The sequence below is a fragment of the Excalfactoria chinensis genome, chromosome 1 (genome assembly GCF_039878825.1).
Source record: "Excalfactoria chinensis isolate bCotChi1 chromosome 1, bCotChi1.hap2, whole genome shotgun sequence".
NCBI lineage: Eukaryota > Metazoa > Chordata > Aves > Galliformes > Phasianidae > Excalfactoria > Excalfactoria chinensis.
The window spans coordinates 103,507,978-103,530,475 of record NC_092825.1 but is presented as its reverse complement, the minus strand read 5'-3'; the positions used below and the strand labels follow the sequence as shown (position 1 = coordinate 103,530,475).

Below are 22,498 nucleotides of genomic sequence, written 5' to 3'. Positions count from 1 at the left end.
CCCTATACTCAACAAACACGCATTTGGTAATAACAGCTGCAACCACATATATGTAGATGAAACAAAGATATCAAAGTATTTCATCAAAGCACATAAAATTAGAGCTGTTTGAAATCATAAGTTCATAACCATGCTATTCTTAAAGAATGAGAAAGTGTTCAAACAACTGTGAACGAATACACTTGAAAACATTAACATACTTGAGAGACAACATGAACCTCAGCTAACTCTAACTCACAAATTCCTTGTCTACATTTAATGATAATCAAGAAAAATCTAACTTACGAGGAATTAAATCATCAAACAATGTTAATGTCAAGCCAATGAGACTCAAACACGACACAGGGTTGGATATTAGGAACAATTTCTTCTCAGGAAGAGCGGTGAGGCACTTCCAGGAGGTGTTCAAGAGCCATAGAGATGTGGCACTGAAGGACACGGTTAGTGGGCACAGTGATAGTGGAGTGCTGGTTGGACTAGGTAATCTTACAGGTCTTTTCCAACCTTAATGATTCCATTCTATGATTCTGCAACTATGATTCTATGAACTACAGTCAGATTGAGTCCTATGTCCCTTGAAACCATGAAACCCTTGAGAACCATCTTCAAAATTTTTTCTAAGTCATGAAGTCACAGAATGGCTTATGTTGGAAGGGAACAATTAGCTAGTTCCAAGTAAGTATCTATGTATGGACTACAGGAACTAGCTGCTCTCCAGTACCAACATGATACCAGCAGGCTCTATTTTAATAAATACACTTTCACTAGATATCAACAAAAAAAGCATCGATAACAACTCCACATTAAAACATATTTACATGGGTGTGCATGTCACGCAGACCCCGAAGCACGCAGTTCTTCAGCAGGGTAAATGTGGAGTGGACATTCTCCATCTGTGACACAGGCTCTTCTGGTGAGCGGCAGATGAGAAAATAATTACGCAAGGCTGGTTTGTTTCTACTTGGCAGAGATATAACTGCAGACATTTGAAAAGCATTAGCGGGGCCTTGCTGGATGGATGAGCTCAGGTTGGTTTCACAAGCACTTCGCTGGCAGCGCTGGCAGCGTCAGTGCATCCTCCTTCTATAGGCAGCTTAAAAAAGTTTGCACCACCAGCAGAAAGAGCTCACAAAATTATACCTGGAAAGGGAAGCGTTAGGCTGGAACTGTAGAGGTACATCGACAGTTTTCGTAATGGGGTTTTCTGTCATGGGGTTTAGCCCATTTGTGTTGAATCCTTGGGGGAAACAAGTTTCAGTGCAACGCTAAACGCATTACAGAGATTCCAGCGGCTATTTCGGAGTATTTGAGCGGCATATTTAAAAGCAACCAGCGTGCGGATTAGATGTTAATCTCCAGAAAGTGAGCTGTCTTTAATGAAGAGATAATGGGGCCAGATTAGCTTCTAAAAACAAAACAAAACAACAACAAAAAAAGCAGAGAGGGAACGAGAGAGAAGTCTGGCGATTTTAGATTTTATTGAAGAGGAAAACTGAGGCGTTAGCGCTTGCATTTTTACACACAAACCCCCCTACAAGTAGGTCGTTCGCAGCGGGCAACCCCAAGAGTCGCCGCTTGACGCAACCCCTCAAGGCTTTCGGAAGTCCCTCAGAACGGCTCCACAGAGCCCGACCCCAGGGGGCCCTGCCCTGCCTCTGGGCAAAACGAGCATTACAAGCAAGAGTGCGTGGTTGTGTTTTCGCGTGGGGGAAGGGAGAGCAGCGCTGCACCCCACCACGCACCGCCCCCACGCCGCCTCTGCCTCAGTTTCCCCCCCTCGCGTGGACGGCCGTTAAGCAGCCGTTGGGAGGGAGGGGGGTTCGCCCCACGCCGGGCTTTGCCGCCGCAGCGAGAGAGCCGCGCCGGCGAGAGGCTCCCGCCCGCGGAGCGAGAGACCGAGGAGAGCGGAGAAGAGGGGAGGGGCGGCGGGTGGGGGATCCCCCGTCGCCGTCCCCAGCCGCTGCCCTCCCCGCCGCGCCGGCGCCTCGCCCCCCGCTCCGCCGGCGGCCAATCGGAGCGCTGCGCACGTGACGAGCGTTCCCTTCGATGACCTCATCCCTGGTGTGGGATGACGTCAAATTCAAGATGGATGGAATCACGGCGGTGGCAGCAGCGCGCGCGGGCGAACCGTGAACGGCGGCGCCGAGGGGGGCCGGCAGGGGGGGGCGCGGCCGGCGGCGGAGCGGGTGAGTAACGGCCGCGTCTCGCGCCCGTTTCGGGGGCCGCCCGCGCCGCTTGGGTCTCCCCGTGTACAAAGGCGTCTTTTCCTGACGTAACTCTGAGGTGGTTTTTTTTTTTCCCCCCACCGAACGGGGCTGCGGTCCCCGAGCGGAGCACTGCGCCTGCGCCGGTTACGAAACTCCTCTCCCTTCTGCCTCGCGCACGCGCCCTACGCCGCGAGGAGGCGGCGGCCGCCCGTTGCGCCGGCACGCACCCGCCACATAGGCTCGCCGCGACGCTTTCTGCGCACGCGCGGCGCCCCGGCTCCGCCTCCGGCCTGTCTCCCCCCCTTCCCCTCCGGAGCTGCGCCTGCGCGGAGGCTGGGGATGGAAAGGGGGCGGTGCCTCTGTGAGGGCGCATGCGCGGCGCGGGCGAGCGGGAGCGGCCGTGCGCGGGGCGCTGGCGGCGGGGAGGGGCGCGCGGCTCCCGGCTGTCCTCAGGGGCGGTTGGAGGCCTGAGGGGAAGGGGCGGTGCGGCACGGAGGGCAGATGGCGGTTGTGGTGTGGGGAGCGTGGGGACGTGAGCTGCTGCTGCGGCTGGAACGGGGATTCCCTCTAGGTTGCGAGTTTCAGGGTGGGAAGGAGTTGGTGGGGCCAGCCCTTCAGTGCACGTCCGAACTTCTCTTTAATGTTAAACTCTCGTTATATGTCCTGACTGGATGTGGCTCAGGTGAAATATCACAGATCCGAAACACTTCCATCTCCATGACTTGTTTTCGCGATAAAAGGGCATAGTGTGGAACTTCAACAAGCACATCATAATAGCTTAATGGCACACCTCTGAAAGCTGTCCTGTTGGTGGGGGAGTGCAGTGGGAGAAGTTAGCTGTACATAGGTGGATATGACATTGTGGTGAATTATATCATCTCACCTTTTTTTTCTCAAGTACAGTGAAGGTCTTGTAGTTAATACACTGAGTTTTCATCCTTAAAGCAATATTACTGTGGAAGTACAGGTTGTGGTTTGTTTTTTTTTTTTTTTAATACATTTTTACATAACAGTGCTTTCGATATGACATCAGGAGTAGTAAATCTGCACTGCACATAAAAGAGAGCTCTGCGCTGTATCTGTTTTACCTGAAGGCTGATGGTTACTATGTTCTGTTCTGACTTTGCTCAAACTGACAAACTAACTGCTTTGACTAAAATTTTCCACCAGCCTTATGATGTTCTTTGGGGGGAGAACTTCTTAGCAAACCTTAGCAACTGCTTTTATAAACCTTGCTTGCAAAACACGAATGATGTGGCTATCTGTCCCTAATAGGATCCTGCATACTTCTCTCTCTGAATCTGTTATTCTACTCATGACAGAGTGTTGTCCTCTCAGAAGAACATGTGGTGTTTTCTTCCTATGGAAAGTCCAACCAGGATGGCTAGATGTGAGCATTTAAAGAATTTTCATGTCCCTCAGTGAGGACTTGAGGGAAAATATCACAACTTTTGGAGACTTCAGCTATGGTTATGTGTGCCAGAAGAGGGTTTATCAGGGATCTCTCCAGCTGTGGGCTTCCCAGAGCCTGCTGGATCCAAGGTCACCCCTGTGGATGAAAACTAAAGGGGTGACTGTATTATTTTTTTATTTTTCCCTCCACCATGTTCTTGCTCTTCCGCCAATTTCAACATTACCTTTGATCCAAACTGGAAATCAAATCATTATAAAATTGGTGCTTTATTTAAACACTTAGCGTAACTTATCCTTTAGCACATCCAGAGAAGCTGTGGTGCCCCATCCCTGGAGGTGCTCAAGGCCAGGTTGGATGGGACCCTGGGCAGCTGAGCTGGTGGGGGGCAGCCCTGCCCCCACAGCAGGGGTTGGGATGGGTGGGCTGTGAGATCCCTTCCAATACAAGCCATTCTATAATATTAGTAATTTAACTTAATGCAGAAAGAAGCAGGCGTTTGTAAGAAGCTTCAGAGGCCATTTGTGCTATATGTATAATTGTACACAAAGATCATAAATGAAACCTTTTGTGTCCCCTCTCCTGCGTGAATCACGAGAAGCTGGATATTGCTAAGACATGGTGCTTTCTGGGCTCATCTTTTGTGTCTATGTTATGCTGGAGAATATTGCTAGAGAATTAAACAGCTGGTGCTGTGATCATTTTCTCAGCAGTGGCTGGCTCTGCTTTCCTTACAGTTATTTGCTGTCAAGCAGAGGCATGCTAACGTTTGGGTTTAAATGAACAACTTGACCATTGCTTCATTGTTTCAAAAGCCATTGTGCTTCATTGAAGTTGTTTGTTTTTGAACTTCGGTAGCTGTAAAGCAGTTACTATTTCAAAACGTCAAGTAATTTCCATTTCTAGCTTTCCAGGTTTCGAAAGCTGTTCTGTCTGCAAAGTAATGATAATCCCGGTCTGTTAATGAGTGTGGTCTTACTGGGGGCAAGGAGGAGGAGCTGGGTAGAGGAAGTGGGGCTGTAACTACCACACAGTTTGTGCTGCACTGGGAGGTGCAGAGTTGTGAGTCATAGGCCATAGTTGCAGCTGTTTTCAGCTCTCTGTTAAAATTAATTGTCAACTTTAGAGCAAGTGAACTGCTTCCTAGTGAATGCTGCTACACTGAGTGGTCAGAGAACCTTGGAAACGTTGGCTTCATATTCTGCCCATCGTTAACAGTGGCTGAAAGGAGTTTTTTGGGGTCACTTCAGTGAGTGAGATACCTGCACTCTGTGAATCTTGAAAAATAACAAGCTGTTCACTTGGGATTTTCTAGTTTCATGCACACTTCAGCTATTATAGTAGTTCAGCATGCTTCAGATTAAGTGCTCGACTTTTTATTCCTATACTTTTATTCTTGCACAAACATTAGTGTAAAAAAATATGTTTATAGGGGCTAATCTTACATAGGTTCCCTTGCAAAATATACTATGCCAGTAAAAAGCACTTTTGTATTAAAAGAAATATTCCCATTATTATAATGATGGTTTGTCACTTTCACTATGCCAGCAGATTTGAAAGCAGTGTGTAAGTAGAATTTTATTGTGAATTAGAGCATTTAAACAAAGAGCAGCTCATACAGCAAAACAGGTGACCAAATATTCAACTTGCTGAGTGTATCTAAGAATTGCCAATAAAATAATAAATTCAACTTGTAGGAAGAGTGCAGCCGTCCAGCTTTGGCGTGCATTTCCCCTTCTTCACATTCTTGATTTCATGCATCTCTTATTTAAAAAAAGAAAAGGAAAAAAAGTCAGATGAAATCTTGCTGGGGCTGAGCTTTCTTTCAGTGATTGTAGTGTACGTTCTGCCATCAAGTCTTGGGGCTTTTCCCATGGGATTTTGATGGTGGTGTTAAGAAACTCAGAAGAATGGAAACCGAAGACTGCCTTAGGAAATGGGATTTTAAAATGCATTGATTTTTATTTGCAGCAGTCTGGATGATGAGCCTCATACCTCGCAGTTGAGGTGCTGAGGCCAGGACAAATATTGTATCAAACCATGGCTAATCTTCATGAACTCTTCCAAGAAGAATGAGAAGAGCTCCCAGCCAGCACGTATTCCTGCCCTCTCCCTTACATCCAGTGGTTGTGCAATCTCCTGGTGAGCTGGATCAGCTTGCTGAGCTGACAGTGAACTTGTCTGTCCTTAGAGGGGGAGGAGGTGCAGACTGATCCCTTCAATCCCCGATTAGATTGGACTGAAACTAAGGTGAAATCACACCCTTAAGTGCTGCTCGTTTGTAAACAAGAATGTGAAGGGTATTTTTCAAAATCCAGATAGACAAAATCCCCAAACTTGCAGCAAGAGATCGCTCAAATATTTACTTAGGAAAAAAAAATTACAGAGGTGCAAACAATCCTGTTCTGTAGGCTCAAAGCTTTTACTCACAAGTTTTTGTTATGTGAAAAGGCATTTGACAAGCTGTAGTCAAGCTCAAATAATAAAATCCAGCACAGGATAGTCAAGTAGAAGTTTAAGCGATGTGGGTTTGTTTTGCATCTGGTGCCTTGATTGATAATAAGGCTTCTTTCCACTTTGGGTCAGAAGCAGTACGTGAGCAAGGAGAGCCTTCAAAGCTCCTGCAGAGCACTCATAACCAGGCACAACTTGCCTGTGCTTACCTGATGACACCACAGGAAGCCTCTTTGTGTTCTTAGGCTGGGCCTCACCATTCATATCTCTCTGCATTTTAGTGGGTTTCCTCCTGCCACAGTTATATGTGTATTTCTCTGTTAGAACCACTGTTAAGTTCCTCTCGTTGTCTGTCTCCTCTGTGCACATATCTTCTTCTCCTGTGTTTTCTTATTCTAACTGCAGTTTGTCAGCCCAGGCACATTCTTGCTGCAGCACTCTGTGTTTTGGAACAGTCTTTCCTACCTCCACCTCCAGGACACTATTGATGCATCTTTAGCTGACAGCTACGTGGACGTGGTTATAAGGGAAGTCAGCAGACAACAGCAATGTCTTATTCCAGTTGCATGTTTACAAGTATTAGTTGTTGTGATGAACTTTTTCAGACTGAGTGACTTCATTACTTCTGAAAGTGAAGTTTCAGATGGCAAAGCTGATTGACTTGCTGACAAAGAACAGGCAGTTTCACTGCTTCTCTTACAGCAGCTCTGATGCATCTGACCCCTGCATGAGCTGATTATGTTTCTCACCTCTAAATTAGCAAATATATAAAAAAGTTGGATTGATTTATTATTCTTTTTCCTTCATTTTAGGGAGCTGAATCAACTTAGTAGGAGGTCACTGGTAAAAGGCAGAGGACCCCAGGGCTGGGAGCAGGAGGCATGAAAGTGAGGGACAGAGGATGGAAGGGGATCTTGCAGTGTGATGGCAGGGAGCTGGTGAGAATCAATGAAGTGCTGAGCCAAAGAGAAAGATTCTTCACCGTTCACTTGTGAAGAGCTTTTGTGAGTAGAGACTTCCTTTTTTTTTTGCAGTCATTTGAAATAGTGGGGGTATCTTTTTCTGTCCTTATTCAAAACAATTGCTCTTGTTATTATTATCTTGTGTCAAATGTGGTACTTCAGCTTCAGAAGGCTGATATCAGTAGAGGGCTGTTGAAGATTTGACAGTAAAATCCCTTCCTCGCCGCCCAGAGGTGCTCCTGCTGCGCCTCCCTCTCCTGGATCTGGAGGCTTGCTTTCACTGTTCCTCCTGAGGACCAGTAGCACATAGCACCGGAGTACAGACAGTGAGAGATCTGGTACATTCTGTCTCCTTGACACCACCCAGGCATCAGGGAACAAAGTAGGAAATAGCTTTGTTTCTAGCTGGTACTGAAGAGGGTTGGAGAAATTGGTTAGAAAATAATAATAATAATAAAAAAAGCAGATTATCAGGAAGGGGCTTAGGCAGTTAGAGGCAGAATGATCTTCAGCTGAGGAAGTATGATTCCTCAAACACCTGGAATCAAATCTGTTGTTTACACACTGTTAGGCATGCCATTTATAAAGGGGTTGAGTGCTGTCAGCCTTACGTCAGCTTTAGTGGCAAACTGCTCTAAGAACCTCTTGTCTTCCCAGAGCTGCTCCACTCCCACAGTTTGCTTTCTCTTCAGTTATGCCAATACAATTGTCCCTGGGATTGAGCTTTACTATGAGAAATGACCAGCATTTGAAAAGAAATATTTGTTCTCTATGTATTGTCTGACCTGTTCTGTAACGCAGACCTGCAAATATTTGTTCTAGTGCAGCTGCGGGAGTTGTGAGCAGCGACATGCAGATAGGATGAACCAAAGGGAGCAGGAAACTCTCCGATTAACTTTGTTACTGAGAGCTGTTCATGCAGTGAAATTTTAGCATGCTGTACGTTTACACTAGTAATCTTGTGGGTTTTTTGTTTTATTTTTTAAATCTGTGTTAAAGGCTTTCTGATGATATGTAAAAGTGTTAAAATGGTTCTGCGTGACTGCCTCTGGATTTGTCTTTTAACATACTGTTACGTGTTTTATTTCTGAACGTTGTCTTTAAAGGCTATGGAGCTGAAAGTCAAATGCTAGAAGCAGGGAAGACCAGGATTAAAGCTGCTTTTGCAGGATTAATTTGGTCCCCTGCCAGTTGTGTATGTTGCAGCCTTGGTTACTGTTAAAGTGCCAGTTGCACCAAAGAGGTCTGCCTCCTCTGGCACACAGAAACTGTGCTCTGCAAATGAAATGGAGGATTGTACTAGGATGCTCTTCTCTGTCTTTTGTTATGTAGCGCGTTCAAGGTGTCCTACGAATAAGGAGGCGTATATAGGAAGAAAAATGGGGGGCTGTTGGATTTTGTTTTAGATGTGTGGATTTTATATCAGTCTGTAGAACTAGCATTACTGTGTTACGAATAAAGGAACACATAGTAACTGCACGGTGTTTATTCTTCAGGTGTCTTACAGAACACTCAAGGCCTGGGTAAAGCAGATTAAAATGAAAGGTTTGAAAATACTTCAGAACATTTGACCGTCTCCTACCCAGCGCGTCCTTGAGGTATGGGTTCAGTTGCAACTTTTAGTAGGTGTTTCTACCACTATATTTTAGTTCAAGTTTCCTTCAGAAATACATTTTGTTATCTCTGTAGACTATTTAATTTGTGACACAGACAAATCATTTGAGTGTACAAACTCTGTTTAAGATAAAACTAAAGGGAAAAATGCACTCTTGGAGCACTTGCTAATATTTCAAGTGTTAACGGGTGCACAGACATTCAGGCTGGACTAGGGCCTTTCAGACACCACCACTTTACATTGCAGAAGTGTCCAAAAAATAGCTCACCCCCCTTAGACAGTACTTTTAAGTCAAACATAAAAAGCAGAACATATGGATTTCGCACATACATAGAAGCATAACTGTTATACCTTTTTAGGGAGAGGAGTGGAGGCATTATGCATTATAACTATTTGAGGTGAATTAAGGATAAATTAGCATTAATGAAATAATGCTGCAAGGTGCTGGAACACTCCATTAAGAGGCAGATTTGAATAAGAAACAAAATTTTGCTATTGCCTTGATACTACAAACTCATCTGGTAGTTTCAGATGCAGAAGTGGTAGCTCAGTCCTATGATATGACCAATGTCCTGAGACACCGTACCCAGCATACTTTAAGTCATCTTCTCAGCATTATCAATTTAGACTTCAATCAGTTCCTGTGATCGAAGTTCATTGGTTTCAAGATTTCTAGTTCAATAATTACAGGATTATATCTTCTTAATTTTTTATTTTGATAAAATTGTCAGCTTTGATTGAGAATCAATGAATAGTGAAACCTTTTTGTTACTGTAGCATGTATCATATGTAAACATTTTAAGTCTCTTAAATCAGCTGCAAAAAAAATTGCTCTTAACAGACACATCATTTACTTGTTTTTCATCACCATAGAGGAAAGTAGTTAAAAATTTGTACTGCAGGTTGTCTTAAATAGAATTGTAGGTGTGTCCATGGCAACAAAATAAAATTGGATGTTGCAGATTTTTGTGCATGTGTACATGTGCACTGATATATAAAATTCAATGCATATGACAGAAGTTGTTTGCTCAGACTAGTTTAAAACCTGTTTGTCTTCTCTTGTTAAAACCTAGTCAGGAAAAGCCTGTTGAGTTATGGAGGCATTCTACAGTACAGGGTGGGCTGTGTTTTGAAGTAGTGTGGGGGTTTCAGCACTGCAGTTTTATTTGTGTTTATTATACTCTTGGATGCATCTGGGGGGTAGGTAACTGTAGGTTATGGGTGTAAAGTCCACATATAAGCTAATGAATAAGATGGAGAATTCAGTTAACTGATTATTTTCTAGCAGGAGCGAAGTGCTGCTGGGATAGTTCAGTTAAAATTATGAAATTTCTGAGAAACCAATAATCCTGTTAGCGCAGGTATAAGAATTAATACATATTTCCTAGCTAGAAGTGTATGCATGTTAGCACTCATTAAATATAAGCAGGCGTAATGAATTAGCCGAGATTACAGGCGATAATTCTGCCAGTATTAATGTCCTTTTCATCACCCTATAAAAAATAACAGCAAAAACCTTTTTATTTGTTTAGTTATCAGGAGACTGTCAGGGTTGCTTAACCTTAAGAAGTGACTTAGTATAACTAACTTTAGGTGTGTGTCCTTGCTTTGGCTGGGATATAGTTAATTTTCTTCATGATGGCTGGTTATGGTGTTGTGTTTGGATTGAGGATGAGAATAATGTTGTTAGCACACTGTTGTTGTAGTTGTTGCTGAGCAGTGCCTGCACAGAGCCAAGGACATTTCAGCTCCTCATGCTGCCCAGCCTGTAAGAAGCTGAGGGTGCACAGGGATCTAGGAGGGGGCAGAACCGGGACAGCTGACTCTGGCCCACGTGGATGTCCCATAACACGTGGTGTCACGCTGAACAACAGAACTGGGGGAGCTGGACAGGGGGACGGCTGCTTCTTGGGGACTGGCTGGGCGTCAGTCAGCTGGTGGTGAGCAATTGCATTGTGTATCACTTGCTGTCTTTTTTCCTTTCCATTTTTTTTTTTTTTTTTTTTCCTTTTGCTCCTTCTGTCTTTATCTTAACCAAGGAGCTCTCGCATTTTTACCTTTTTCACTTCTCCCCCATTCCACACTAGTGGAGTAAGTGAGGGTCTATGTGGTACTTAGCTGCCCAGTGGGCTAGACCACAACAGTATCTGATTCAGAAGTTGAAGTAATTGCCAAGATAGATTTTCTTAAAGCCAAACTTGAGAAAAAGATGATCAACTGAAGTCATTACATGGAATTCCTTCATGTAGACAGCTATGCTGTAGGTAAAAAACACAGTATCCCTATCCCCCAATTAAATGTGTTATTTTTAGTGTAAGATCAACTGAAAGTATTTGAAAGTGTTCTGTAGCATGAGCTGCTTCTAATGCCTGTACATCTGCTGAAGCAAACAATATTATGTTAAATCCCATACCTTTCCTCCAAACAAGCAGTTTTCTTCGGCAACATTGATAGTCATTTAGCTTGTTTATGAAATACAGAGAAATTAGTTTTATTTACGTTATCTCTAACAAATGTCTACACAAAGCAACATAATTTTTTTTCTTATTGTTCTTTTTCAGGAACATCAGAATCATGGAGGGGCTCTTGCATTACATAAATCCAGCACATGCCATTTCACTTCTAAGCGCACTGAATGAGGAGCGTCTAAAGGGACAGCTATGTGATGTTGTTCTTATAGTAGGAGATCAGAAATTTCGAGCTCATAAAAACGTTCTAGCTGCCAGCAGCGAATACTTCCAGACTCTGTTCACAAATAAGGAGAATGAGTCTCAGTCAGTGTTTCAGCTCGACTTTTGTGAACCAGATGCTTTTGATAATGTGTTAAACTACATTTATTCTTCATCCTTGTTTATTGAGAAAGGCAGTCTTGCAGCTGTGCAAGAACTGGGCTACAGCCTTGGAATATCCTTTCTTACAAATATTATTTCTAAGAGCCCTCAAGCTCCCTTTCCATCTTGCCCCATTAAGAAGATACTGTATCAAGATGAAGATGAAACTAGCTCTCAGAAGAGGAGTGTCATTGTTTGTCAGAACAGAAGCGAAGCACAAGGAAAGAGTATAAATCAAACACAGCATGATTTAAGCCATACTTCTAAACCTTTACCCTCCGCTGCTATCAAAACTAGCATTAGAACACAAGTAGCAAAGCCAACTGAAACCCTTCACAATTTGTCATTGACTGAAAGGAGGTGGCTGAAAGAAAACCCTGTGAGCTATACCAAGTTTCACGAAACTTCTGGAACTGCAGAGGATCAGAGCAGAGGTGGTTTAGTAAAAAGGAACACAGTGTTGCCTCAAAAACCTTTGGCAGAGAAAGAAATTGCAAGTGATGAGCCAGGAAGCAGTAGTCAGCTTTTAAGAGGAAAGGCTGCAGAGTTATCATTAAAAAGACCACGGCCACCAGTCTTATCTCTACGTGGCTCATCAGAATCTACATTTTTGTTGCGAGAGGCAGGAAAAGGAAATGGTCAAGGTGAAGATAGGAACTTGCTATACTACTCCAAGTTAGGACTAGTAATCCCATCTAGTGGATCTGGTCCTGAAAACCAAAGCATTGACAGAAGTGGTCCACTTGTAAAAAGTCTCCTTCGAAGGTCACTGTCTATGGACAGCCAGGTTCCTATTTATTCACCTGTTGACCTAAAACCTTCGCAGGTATCATCTTCCTCTTCACCAGGAACTACTGATTCCCAGAAGATATTTAATGTTTCATCTCAAAAGTCGTGCTTGAAAGAGTCATCCGAGAAGTTAGTCTTAGATGAAAAGCCACAGGTAATGCACCCACATCGCCTTAGGTCTTTCAGTGCCTCTCAGACAACTGATAGGGAAGTTTCTTCCCCTCTCACAGAGGTGCGAATAAAAACTGAACCTAGCAGTCCGCTTTCAGATCCGTCTGAAATAATAAGAGTTACGGTGGGCGACGCATCAGTATCTACAAATAAAGACTTTCCTTTTAAAACTGAGGATGATCATAAGGAACCAAGTAGACTTCCAGCAAAAAGGAGATTTCAAGCTGATAGAAGGCTACCATTCAAGAAACTCAAGGTGAATGAAGAGGGTTCTCCTGAATCGGAAGAAAACTTTGAGGAAGGCTCAAGCCCTACGCACCTTGATGCTGATTTTGCTGATTCTGATGTCAGTAAAGATGAATACAGTGAAATGGAAGAAGCAAGACCAAATAAAAAATTTAAATGCAAACACTGCCTTAAAATTTTCAGGTCAACAGCAGGTCTTCATCGTCACATTAACATGTATCATAATCCAGAAAAGCCCTATGCTTGTGACATATGCCACAAGAGATTTCACACGAATTTCAAAGTGTGGACACACTGCCAGACACAACATGGAATTGTGAAGAATCCCTCACCAGCTTCCAGTTCGCATGCTGTTTTGGATGAGAAATTCCAAAGAAAACTCATCGATATAGTGAGAGAGAGAGAAATTAAAAAAGCTCTAATAGTTAAACTAAGACGGGGCAAGCAAGGTTTTCAAGGACAATCTACTTCACAAGCACAACAAGTCATCAAAAGGAATTTAAGATCAAGAACCAAAGGAGCCTATATTTGTGTCTACTGTGGAAAAGCTTATCGTTTCCTCTCGCAGTTCAAACAACATATAAAAATGCATCCAGGAGAAAAACCAATTGGAGGAAATAAGGTTCCTAAGCAGAAAGACCATATTCATATTGAAAGTCCTGTAGAAAACAAGGAAGTTTATCAGTGCCGTCTCTGTAATGCTAAGCTCTCTTCACTTATTGAACAGGGAAATCATGAGCGACTCTGTAGAAATGCTACTGTCTGTCCTTACTGCAGCCTTCGATTTTCATCCCCGGAGCTGAAGCATGAGCATGAAAGCAAGTGTGAATACAAGAAGCTTACTTGTCTTGAGTGTATGCGCACCTTCAAATCATCCTTTAGTATTTGGCGTCATCAGGTTGAAGTTCACAATCAGAACACAATGGCTCCATCAGAGAACTTTTCTTTACCTATCCTGGATCACAATGGAGACATAACTAGTTCATCAAGATTGCCTCCTCAATCAGAATCCAATAAAATAAACAATTTTGCCACGAAGGAAGATGGAGTTTTCAGTGACTCGTCAGAACAGATCAATTTTGATTCTGAAGATTCCTCCTGCCTGCCTGAAGATTTAAGCGTTTCCAAGCAGTTTAAAATTCAAATCAAGGAAGAGCCTGCAGACGATATAGAGGATGAGGTCACTGAGACAAGCAGAGAACCAAAGGAAGTAGTCTCCAATAAAGATGCTGGTTTGTGGCCCTGTGAAAAGTGTGGGAAGATTTTCACTGTACGCAAACAACTGGAGCGTCACCAAGAGCTCTTATGCTCTGTGAAGCCGTTTATTTGTCATGTGTGTAACAAGGCCTTCCGAACCAATTTCCGGCTGTGGAGTCACTTCCAATCCCACATGTCCCAGGCTGCAGAGGAGTCCGCAAATAAGGAGCCCGAGGTATGTCCACCAGCTAATTCCCCATCACCACCACCTTTACCTCCACCCCCGCCACTACCCAAAATCCAGCCTTTGGAGCCTGATAGTCCAACGGGCTTGTCTGAAAGCTCCACTACTACTGAAAAATTATTTGTACCGCAGGAGTCAGATACGCTCTTCTATCATGCTCCACCACTCTCAGCAATCACGTTCAAAAGACAGTACATGTGTAAACTCTGTCACAGGACTTTCAAGACAGCTTTTAGTCTTTGGAGCCATGAGCAGACTCACAATTAGCTTTCAGAGATACCTTAAAAAGCTGATTTGATGGAGGCTGTTGTCAGGATCTTGGATGTATGCCATGTAAACTTGAAACTTAAGAAGATCAAAACAACAGCGATGACAGAAGATTCTGAATTTGTGATGCTGCTTGGATTTGGAGATTAAGGTAAACTAACTTTGTTAGTAGGTAGAAAGCTGGGTAATTAAAGATAATATGGACTGGGATCTAATAGTAACAGAAAATTTTGATTTCATTTAACACTGAAATGCAATCGCATCTGGATTGTATGCATGGATCTTCATCCTGTGATGTTGGTGTGTGCGTGTGTATTATATATAGAGTTATATATTAAATGGAAGAGCAACAACAATTTGGATTCTAACTGTGAGTTTATAGTGGTGAAATACTGTAACCAACTTCATTGTTTGTTGTTTGTTTTTTTTTTTCCTTAAAGAAACCAACACAGAAGCTCCTTATAAATAGCTGCCATGCACTTGCAGTTAGAGAGGAAGTGGATGGAGTGTCTTAATGTATCGACTTAGGTCTTAGAGATCTTTAGCAATAACGAATAAACCTCATGTTTCAGTAATCCCGATATTATTGGATACGAATGTTTGATATTTTAAGGGAACATAAAATTCTTTTGTTGTTATATGGAACTTGTGCAAATTAAAGTAGAATTTAAAATCAGCAATATTATTAATAAGATTTTATATTAAAAAATAGCAGCAAGCCTGCTTTCAGCCATTAAATTATAAGTTTCTAAGGAGAAGTGGGGGGAGGGGGGTACGTCGCTTTATATAACTTCCCAAAGACTAATTTACTATGGATATTTCAGTAGCTAAAGTCATCGCATTAACAGCCATCATAACGCAGATGTTACAGTTTGTAATATGAACTAAGGCTGAATGGATGTCAGATAGGTTTCATAATTTTGTTTCTTCTATTTGTACAACTGTTTGTAATTCTAACTGCAAAGGAATGTATAACTTTAAAAAAAAAAAAAAACAAACAAAAAAACAACAAAAAGAGCTCGTTAAGGGATAGAAGATGATTTGTGTTCCTATGCTCAGTGATAAGCTTGGCCATGAGTACAAAGATAAGTTTTGACATAAAGTAAAAATGTAAATACTTATATAGACATCTGTATAAATGAAGAAGTACGTATTTGAAATTTGTATTAAGCGTGCATATCCAGCTCAAAGCAGAGGAAAAACCATCACATTACTATCACTGTATTTTATGAATACAATGCTTAGAATGTTTCTTTCTGCTGCTTCCTATCCTTTGTGGTACTGTGTTGCAGTTTTCTTATCTGCTGAAAATCATGAGAATATGTGCTGCAGATACTTTGTGCAGTTCCATTGTTTTACCACAAGTCACAACTGGAGCGTTTAGTAAAAGTAGAATCATAGATATTTACCAGAAACTACAGCAAGGGTCCAAAATTACTCTGTTCAAGGAAATGTTTACCCAGAAGTTGTGGTAAATTAAGTGAAAAATCGTTGTGCTGGAATTTAAACTTCATGGAGTAGTGCAATGAACAGCGAGAACATCAGTGATGCAAATGGTCCTGAGAACTTTACCCTGGAATTTGAGGAACTGGGGTTGCAATCCACACTATCTAGTCAGAGCCCAGTCTTTGCTCACTGAGAAGAGCAGGAGTTTCAGTGGGAACAGGAGTGAGTGAGGCATTAATTCTATTTGGCTCTAATAGTGCTTTTTTTTTTTTTTTTTTCTTTTTTTTTTTTTTTTTTTCCTCAGCATCCTACATTCAAAGTTAAAAAGTACTGCTTGCTCATACCAGCATTTAGCAAAATAAAGCACCTGTGAAACTCTTCAGAATCTGAGGACGAGCACCCTCGTTTAGGCACACACTGGTTTTTCTCAGTTGCAGTCCAAGTGTGCCACTGTTAGTTTTCTCCTAACAGAATTGTGTAGTGTTTTTCCTTCAGTTAAGTTTAAGAATGTAGGCTCAGAGTGGACCAATGACTTATTTTTTAGCTACCAAAAAAAGAAGAGAAAAAAAAAAAAAAAAAGCAAAAAAAAAAAAAAAGGCAGTGTTACCTTCAAGCCTCTTGGTTCATTTTTTGATGGAAATATAAACTTGTTGCTGAACATCCTTTTTGTGCTCTTCCAGGCAAACTTGATCTCAGTTTAGTCTTGTTAATCTGTGACTATCAGTTAAATTCTTAGAAACCCTGATCAGACTAAATTGATTTCTTACAAGCAAAAGAAGTCAAATGCTTACTGCATTTGACCTGACTTTACAAAATGAGAAAAGCCTAAAGACTTGCCCGGTGTGCTTTAAATGCGTTTAAGAAATGTGTGTATAGAAAATATGAAGATGTTCTTGCAAACTGATGCCTAAGTTTTCACCAGTTATTCCTCTTTACAACAGCATAGTAGTTCATATCCAGCCTTTCAAAAATCAGGGTACTTTCTGAAGGAAAATGGCAACTAGTCAGCTGTGTTACAGTCATCGAACTTCCAAGTGGGAATCTGATACATGGTGTGATGATTAAAGAAACCCACACTTAAAATCAAAAGCTCATACAGTATCTCTGAAGTAACGCTGAGCTTCTTCCTAGTATGCTATGTGCTGTATTTACAAAGGAAAAAAAGTTGGGTCTTTCTAAGCTTTTCTTCAGATTTTCTTAAGGTCTCAATTTAACTTTAAGCGTGTTCTGTGTTTAGTTTTGCTTTTTAAATTCAGTTCCTCTTTGTAAGGAATTAAGGATATCTGAAGTTTAAATATGAGATGTTTATATAGTAGTTCTGGTTTTCTATTAGCTTTTATACAGTACTTTAAAAAACCCTTGATAGAAGTGTTTATTTTGGAGGATACGGAATAAATATGCTTCCACTTATATAACTTTAATATATGTTTAAAAAGTTAAATTATGGAAAAAAAAAATGTTAGTTGTTCGTTTATAAATATCTTCTGAAGAGTGTCTAGCTTGGCCACAGCCAAAATAAAAGGCAAATTTATTGATACAAGAACCTGTCCTCATCATATTTTGTTTAAACTTGTAATTGTGTGCTGAAGCGATGCAAATATAGAGCTCTTGCTAAATACAAAAAGGTTTTTTTTTTCCTTTAGATTTGTGACAGGAATGTGCAGATGTTTTAATATATAGAGATTAGAATTTTTACTACTTTCCTTTTTGGTTATTTTTTATAGTTTGTCAGGTACATCTCAGAGATCTCTACTGCTTCAGTGGAAGTACAGTGAAAACTTCTATTGCATTTAAGAGAAGCGAGGTTCAGCCATGAAATGTATTTTGGTTTGGGACTTATTTTTCCTTTGAGGCATTGTGTTGGCAAGGTCTAAGCATGTGATTGAGTTCCAATGAGATCGGTCTTAACTTTTTTTTTTTTTTTTTTAAACAAGTGAAGGTTTTTTTGATAATTTGGGACCATAGTCACCCACTGAAAGTGAGAAATGACTTATGGCTTCATTCTTTATGCTCTAGAATGAAAAGTTAAAGTGAGTTTTCCTCTGCATAAGAACTGCATGTACACCTAAAATATAATTCCGCAGTCTTACAAAAACGCGGGACAGCAACAAGTAATAGTCTACCTGAACTTCTGTAAGACCTTTGATGTGGTCCCCCACAACATTCTTGCCACTAAAGTGAAGAGGTATATATGTGAGGATAGGACATTTTGATGCGTAAAGAAACGCCTGGATGGCCACGTGCAAAGAGTTACAGTCAACAGCTCATTGTCCAAGTGTAAGCCAGTAACAAGTGGTGTCCTTTGAGGGTCCGTATTGGGACCAATACTATTTAGTATCTTCATGGATACTGAGACTTCACAGGAATAGTGGGATTGAGCACACCTTCTGCAAGTTTGTGTATGATGCAAAGCTACTCAGTTTATTTTGTTGATAATTTAAGAGGGAATAGATGCCATCTGAGGGTCCTTGAGGAGTAGGCCCCCTCATGAAGTTCCACAGGCCAAGAGCAAGGTCCAGCATTTTGAGTCAAGGCAGTTCTCAATTTCAGTATAGCCCAGGTGATGACTGGATTGAGAGCAGCTCTGAGAAGGACTTGCGGGTTCTAGTAGATGAAAAGCTTGACACAAGCCAGCAGTGGGCACTTACAGCCCAGAAGGCCAACTGCATCTTGGGCTTCACATCACAAGATGGCTGTCCAGCAGGGCAAAGGAGGAGATTGTGTCCCTTTACTCTGCCCTTGTGAGGTCCCACTTGCAGTACTGCATTCAGCTTTGGGACCCCCAGAACAAAAGATACATAGAGCTGTTGGAGCAGGTCCAGGGGAGCCCACATGGATGATTAGGGAGCTGGGTTGCCTCTCCTGTGAAGGCAGGCTGAAGGTGGTGAGCTTGTTCCATCTGAAGAAGAGAAGGCTCCAGGGAGACCTCACTGCAGCCTTCTACTACTTCACGGGGACTTACAAGAAAGCTGGAGGGGGACTGTTTATGAGGCAACATAGTGATGGGAGAAGCCTTAAACTAAAAGATGTTTGATTTAGATTAGATATTAAGAAAATTTTCTTAGAGGGCAGTGAGGCACTAGCACAGGGTGCCCAGAGAAGCTGTGGATGCTCCATCCCTGGCACTGTTCTGGGCCAAGTTGGATGGGGCTTTGGGCAGCCTGCTCTAATGGGAAGTGTCCCTGACCATGGCTGGGGGTTGAAATTAGGTCTTCATAGTCCCTTCCAACTCAAGACATTCTATGACGCTATGATGCTTCTTGTATTTTGTTACATTTTATTTTGCATAAGGAGAATAGAAACATCCTGACAGCTGAGAAGATAACCTTCTGAAGCAGCGGGTGACACTAGACTTCTCTAGTCTTTCAGAATGGAGATGTAGCCTTATCCATGAACCAAAACACGCAGCTGTGAGACTCGTTCCTGCATTTCCTGTTTAGGCAAGCATTCCGGTGACATCCAGTAGAATGCATTTTGTTTTGTTTTGCTACCTTCTCTACCCACCATACCCTCCTCCCCCACCCCCCAAGTAGTATTTGCGGGTTTGGTCTGAAGTTACACATACTCTGTTTTTGTTCCAAACTTCAAGTGATAAAACTAGAAGTTTCGCACATGGGATAAGGATAGACTTACGCTGAACTTCTTGGCGCTGACAATGAGGGTGCAAATATCTGGCATGAGCCTGTAGGTCTGGCGTGTGCCTATACTGTTCAATAAAATTGTTTACATTTTCCTACCAGAAGATTTAGAGAAAAATCACAGTAAGGTTAGGATTTTTTCAATGTTGCTGTTGATTAATCAGTGTTAACTTTTTTAATTATTATTACTTTTTTTTTTTTTTTTTTTTTGGTTGAACGCAGCCTGATAGTATTTTTAATGTCATTGATTCTTGTTTATTTAAAACAACTCGTGGAAAAACTGTACTATAACTGTTGTACATAAAGGGACACTATCAAGAGAAAGAGCACATACTATAAATATACTTAGCTGTATTAAAAATACTTGAGATGAATAAATTCAAAGAAAACATGAACTGACTTCTAACACTTGAGCTAGTTGGGCGCGAAAATACCTATTGAAGGCATTTTCCTAAATTGTTGTAAAAGCGCTGGAAAAAATAGATCTGAACTCTGTGGGTGGAGCTCACTGTCGTGTTGCTTTTTCTCTATCCCAGAATAAAGGACTTGATCTATTTTCCCTTTGTTGTTTCTGTCAGCGATTGGTGGTACCTTTTCAAGATACACACTTCTCACTACTGTGGCGCGCTTAATTAAAGTGTGCGTGTAAAAGCAGGGGAAAAAGACCCCAATCTTTGTTGCAGAATACAAGCAAAGCACACATTTTAAAGCTTATTCTTGACAGTGTCCCTTTTTAAAAAGCAGGAAAATGGAATCACTTGTAGTATTTGGGTGCGGGGAAGTAGTTTGATGCAGTTTCTAGAAATTGGAATTATCCAATGTATTTGCTATGGAATTTTCCAATTCGTTACACAAAATCACTTGTCATTTTAAAGCATTATAGAGGTAAGGCAAAAGAAGCTGTTTTTTTAATCCTGTATAACTTACAGTCGTTGTATATCAATTCGATACACCAGTATTGGATTGTAATTAAGAATGGGTTTTTACTTTTTTAGGACAGAGACTTAATAGCTTAGGGTAACTTTTTCTTTAACGCAATGTAAATCCATTGCTGCTTTGTACAACTTTTTCTACTGTATGTTTTCTTTACTTAGATCTTGACTAAGAAATGTTGGCGTCCAATAAACTTACACTTTCTTTCTTTGGAATTACTGTGTTTTCTACTGGAATCTCTTGGCAAGTTGTGACGTTTTTGTGCATACCATTGTGTCTGTGGGATGAGAATTTTGTTTACAAAAGAGCTTCTTTTGATCTATTTGCTGAAAGTGAATGATAGTTTTTACATTACTGAAATAGGGGCTCTTTGTTTCAGCAAGTGCCCCTGCACTGTTTGACTCAAGAATACAAGGAAACCAACTGCTCTAGAAAGTCTGCTAAGTGCTTGAGTGATGCTCATGCTCTGCTTCCTTCTCAATCAGTGGTTCAAATAGAATTTGTGGAAGCAAGGTGACATCAACTGAGCGTCTCTTTCATCTAAAACTGAGTTCAGAGTTTGAACGTACACTGGCAGGAATATTTATGGTATTTCACAGTGCTGTCATCAAAAGCAGTTTCACTGCATGTATTTTCTTCTCCAAAAACCTGTAGATGAGAGTGCAGTTTTTGGATCCAGAAAATTATATTTTGGGGGGACAGAGTTCCTCTCTTCAATGTGGCTGAGACCTGACTTTGGAAACTCTTTGGGCTGTATACTGAATTTTCCCTATTTCCCATCTTCTGTCCTTTACCATTTTCCATTTATGCACTGATTTAAATCACATTTAATAAGAAGAGCCACGGTCTCAAAAAGAGTTGATCTTTAACGTTTGTGGGTGGGAAGGGTGATGTTTGCAGTGAGAGCATGTGCCTAGCACTTACCTGATATTTTCACCTCTGTGTACGTGGTCTTGTTGTGGTTTGGGAGGGGCAATGGGTGTGGTGAAAAGCTCTGGAACAGTTCAAGTATGGGGTCTATCAAATGCTCAAAATGAAGGGTTGAAAGGAGTCTCCAGGGTCAAGAGGATTTCTGCCTTTGATAATCTCTACATCTGTGAAAAGAGAGGCAAAGAGCTGCTGGCCTGTTCCTCCACGGAGCACCATCCCGTGTGTCAGAAAGTAAGCGAGCTGTGGACACAGAGTGGGGGGAGCTGCTGTCTGACCCAGAGAGGGGTAAGTTGCTGGGTGCTTGGCTCCCTCTATGCATAGGGAACTAGCCTCCAGGGTTTATCTGGAACCAGTCAAGATCTATACACTGTTCCCCCTCTGTTACTTGTGCAGAGTGGACTAACGTCTGATTAAATGTTGCATGGAAGCTGTCTGCTCTGGAGACCGTAGAACCTCTGTTTGATGTGAAAGTCAAGAAGGAAGCCAAAATGATAAAAAGTTACTGATAATGCCATAAACTTTGTGCCTATTTTCAGGCACAACAGAAGATAACCTCGTGGTTATCTTTTGGTCTAATCCTAACGGTGTGCTTCTAAGACGATTGCTCTGCAGACAAATCCAGCAGCTTTTTCTTACTCTTATTCATAGGATGCTTCCAGTTATCACCATTTTCTCATTTCCAAACACTGGATACATTTTACTGTTAGACCCACATGGATAATGTTTCTATGTCCAGTTCTGAAATGCCCTGGCAATAGAAAATTTCAAGGTGCTGGCTGCAATGAAGCAACACACCCAACTCTTCTGTTTGCGTGTGTTGAAGGAGTACATGGAAAGCAAAGCCAGATTCTTTCTTTAACGTTGTCTCTGCAATTTTAATACAACCCTCAACAATATTTTAATGCTATGTCATTCAGAACCTAGGGCGGGTACAGCTCTTCAAGTCACGGAGCGTCAGCTGCATACATTGATTTAATCTGATACGTGAGGGCACAGGCTCTTAAGTAGCAACATACCATACACAATTGAAGGCTGCTTGAAGCCAATGAAGTTTAATATGAAGCAGTGATGAGGCAGTGTGGCCTGGTGGGATTACTAGCATCCAGAGATGCTACTGCTGGAAGGAGGAGACTGTGCTGAGGTTTGCAGACACCACA

At 41.8% G+C, this 22,498-nt stretch overlaps 1 protein-coding gene across 5 annotated transcripts; it reads left to right on the top strand.

The window, feature by feature from the left end:
• Positions 1–2,055: 2,055 nt before the first annotated feature.
• ZBTB21 (zinc finger and BTB domain containing 21) lies at positions 2,056–20,141 on the top strand. 5 transcript variants are annotated; one of them, XM_072350026.1, is made up of 5 exons: positions 2,074–2,186; positions 6,885–7,076; positions 8,531–8,632; positions 11,211–14,118; positions 14,260–20,141. In XM_072350026.1, the coding sequence occupies exons 4-5, from the start codon at positions 11,224–11,226 to the stop codon at positions 14,392–14,394; spliced, it is 3,030 nt and encodes a 1,009-aa protein (XP_072206127.1). In that variant the 5' UTR covers positions 2,074–2,186; positions 6,885–7,076; positions 8,531–8,632; positions 11,211–11,223; the 3' UTR covers positions 14,395–20,141. The 5 variants fall into 5 exon arrangements, with proteins under 5 accessions (XP_072206119.1, XP_072206109.1, XP_072206127.1 ...); XM_072349990.1 differs by having other exon boundaries at positions 11,211–20,141; XM_072350000.1 differs by lacking the exon at positions 2,074–2,186 and adding an exon at positions 5,490–5,760 and having other exon boundaries at positions 11,211–20,141.
• Positions 20,142–22,498: the final 2,357 nt, after the last annotated feature.

What these genes read in the sequence shown, in the direction of transcription:
- ZBTB21 (XM_072350018.1), top strand. Translation starts at nt 11,224, where the DNA reads ATGGAGGGGCTCTTGCATTACATAAATCCAGCACATGCCATTTCACTT.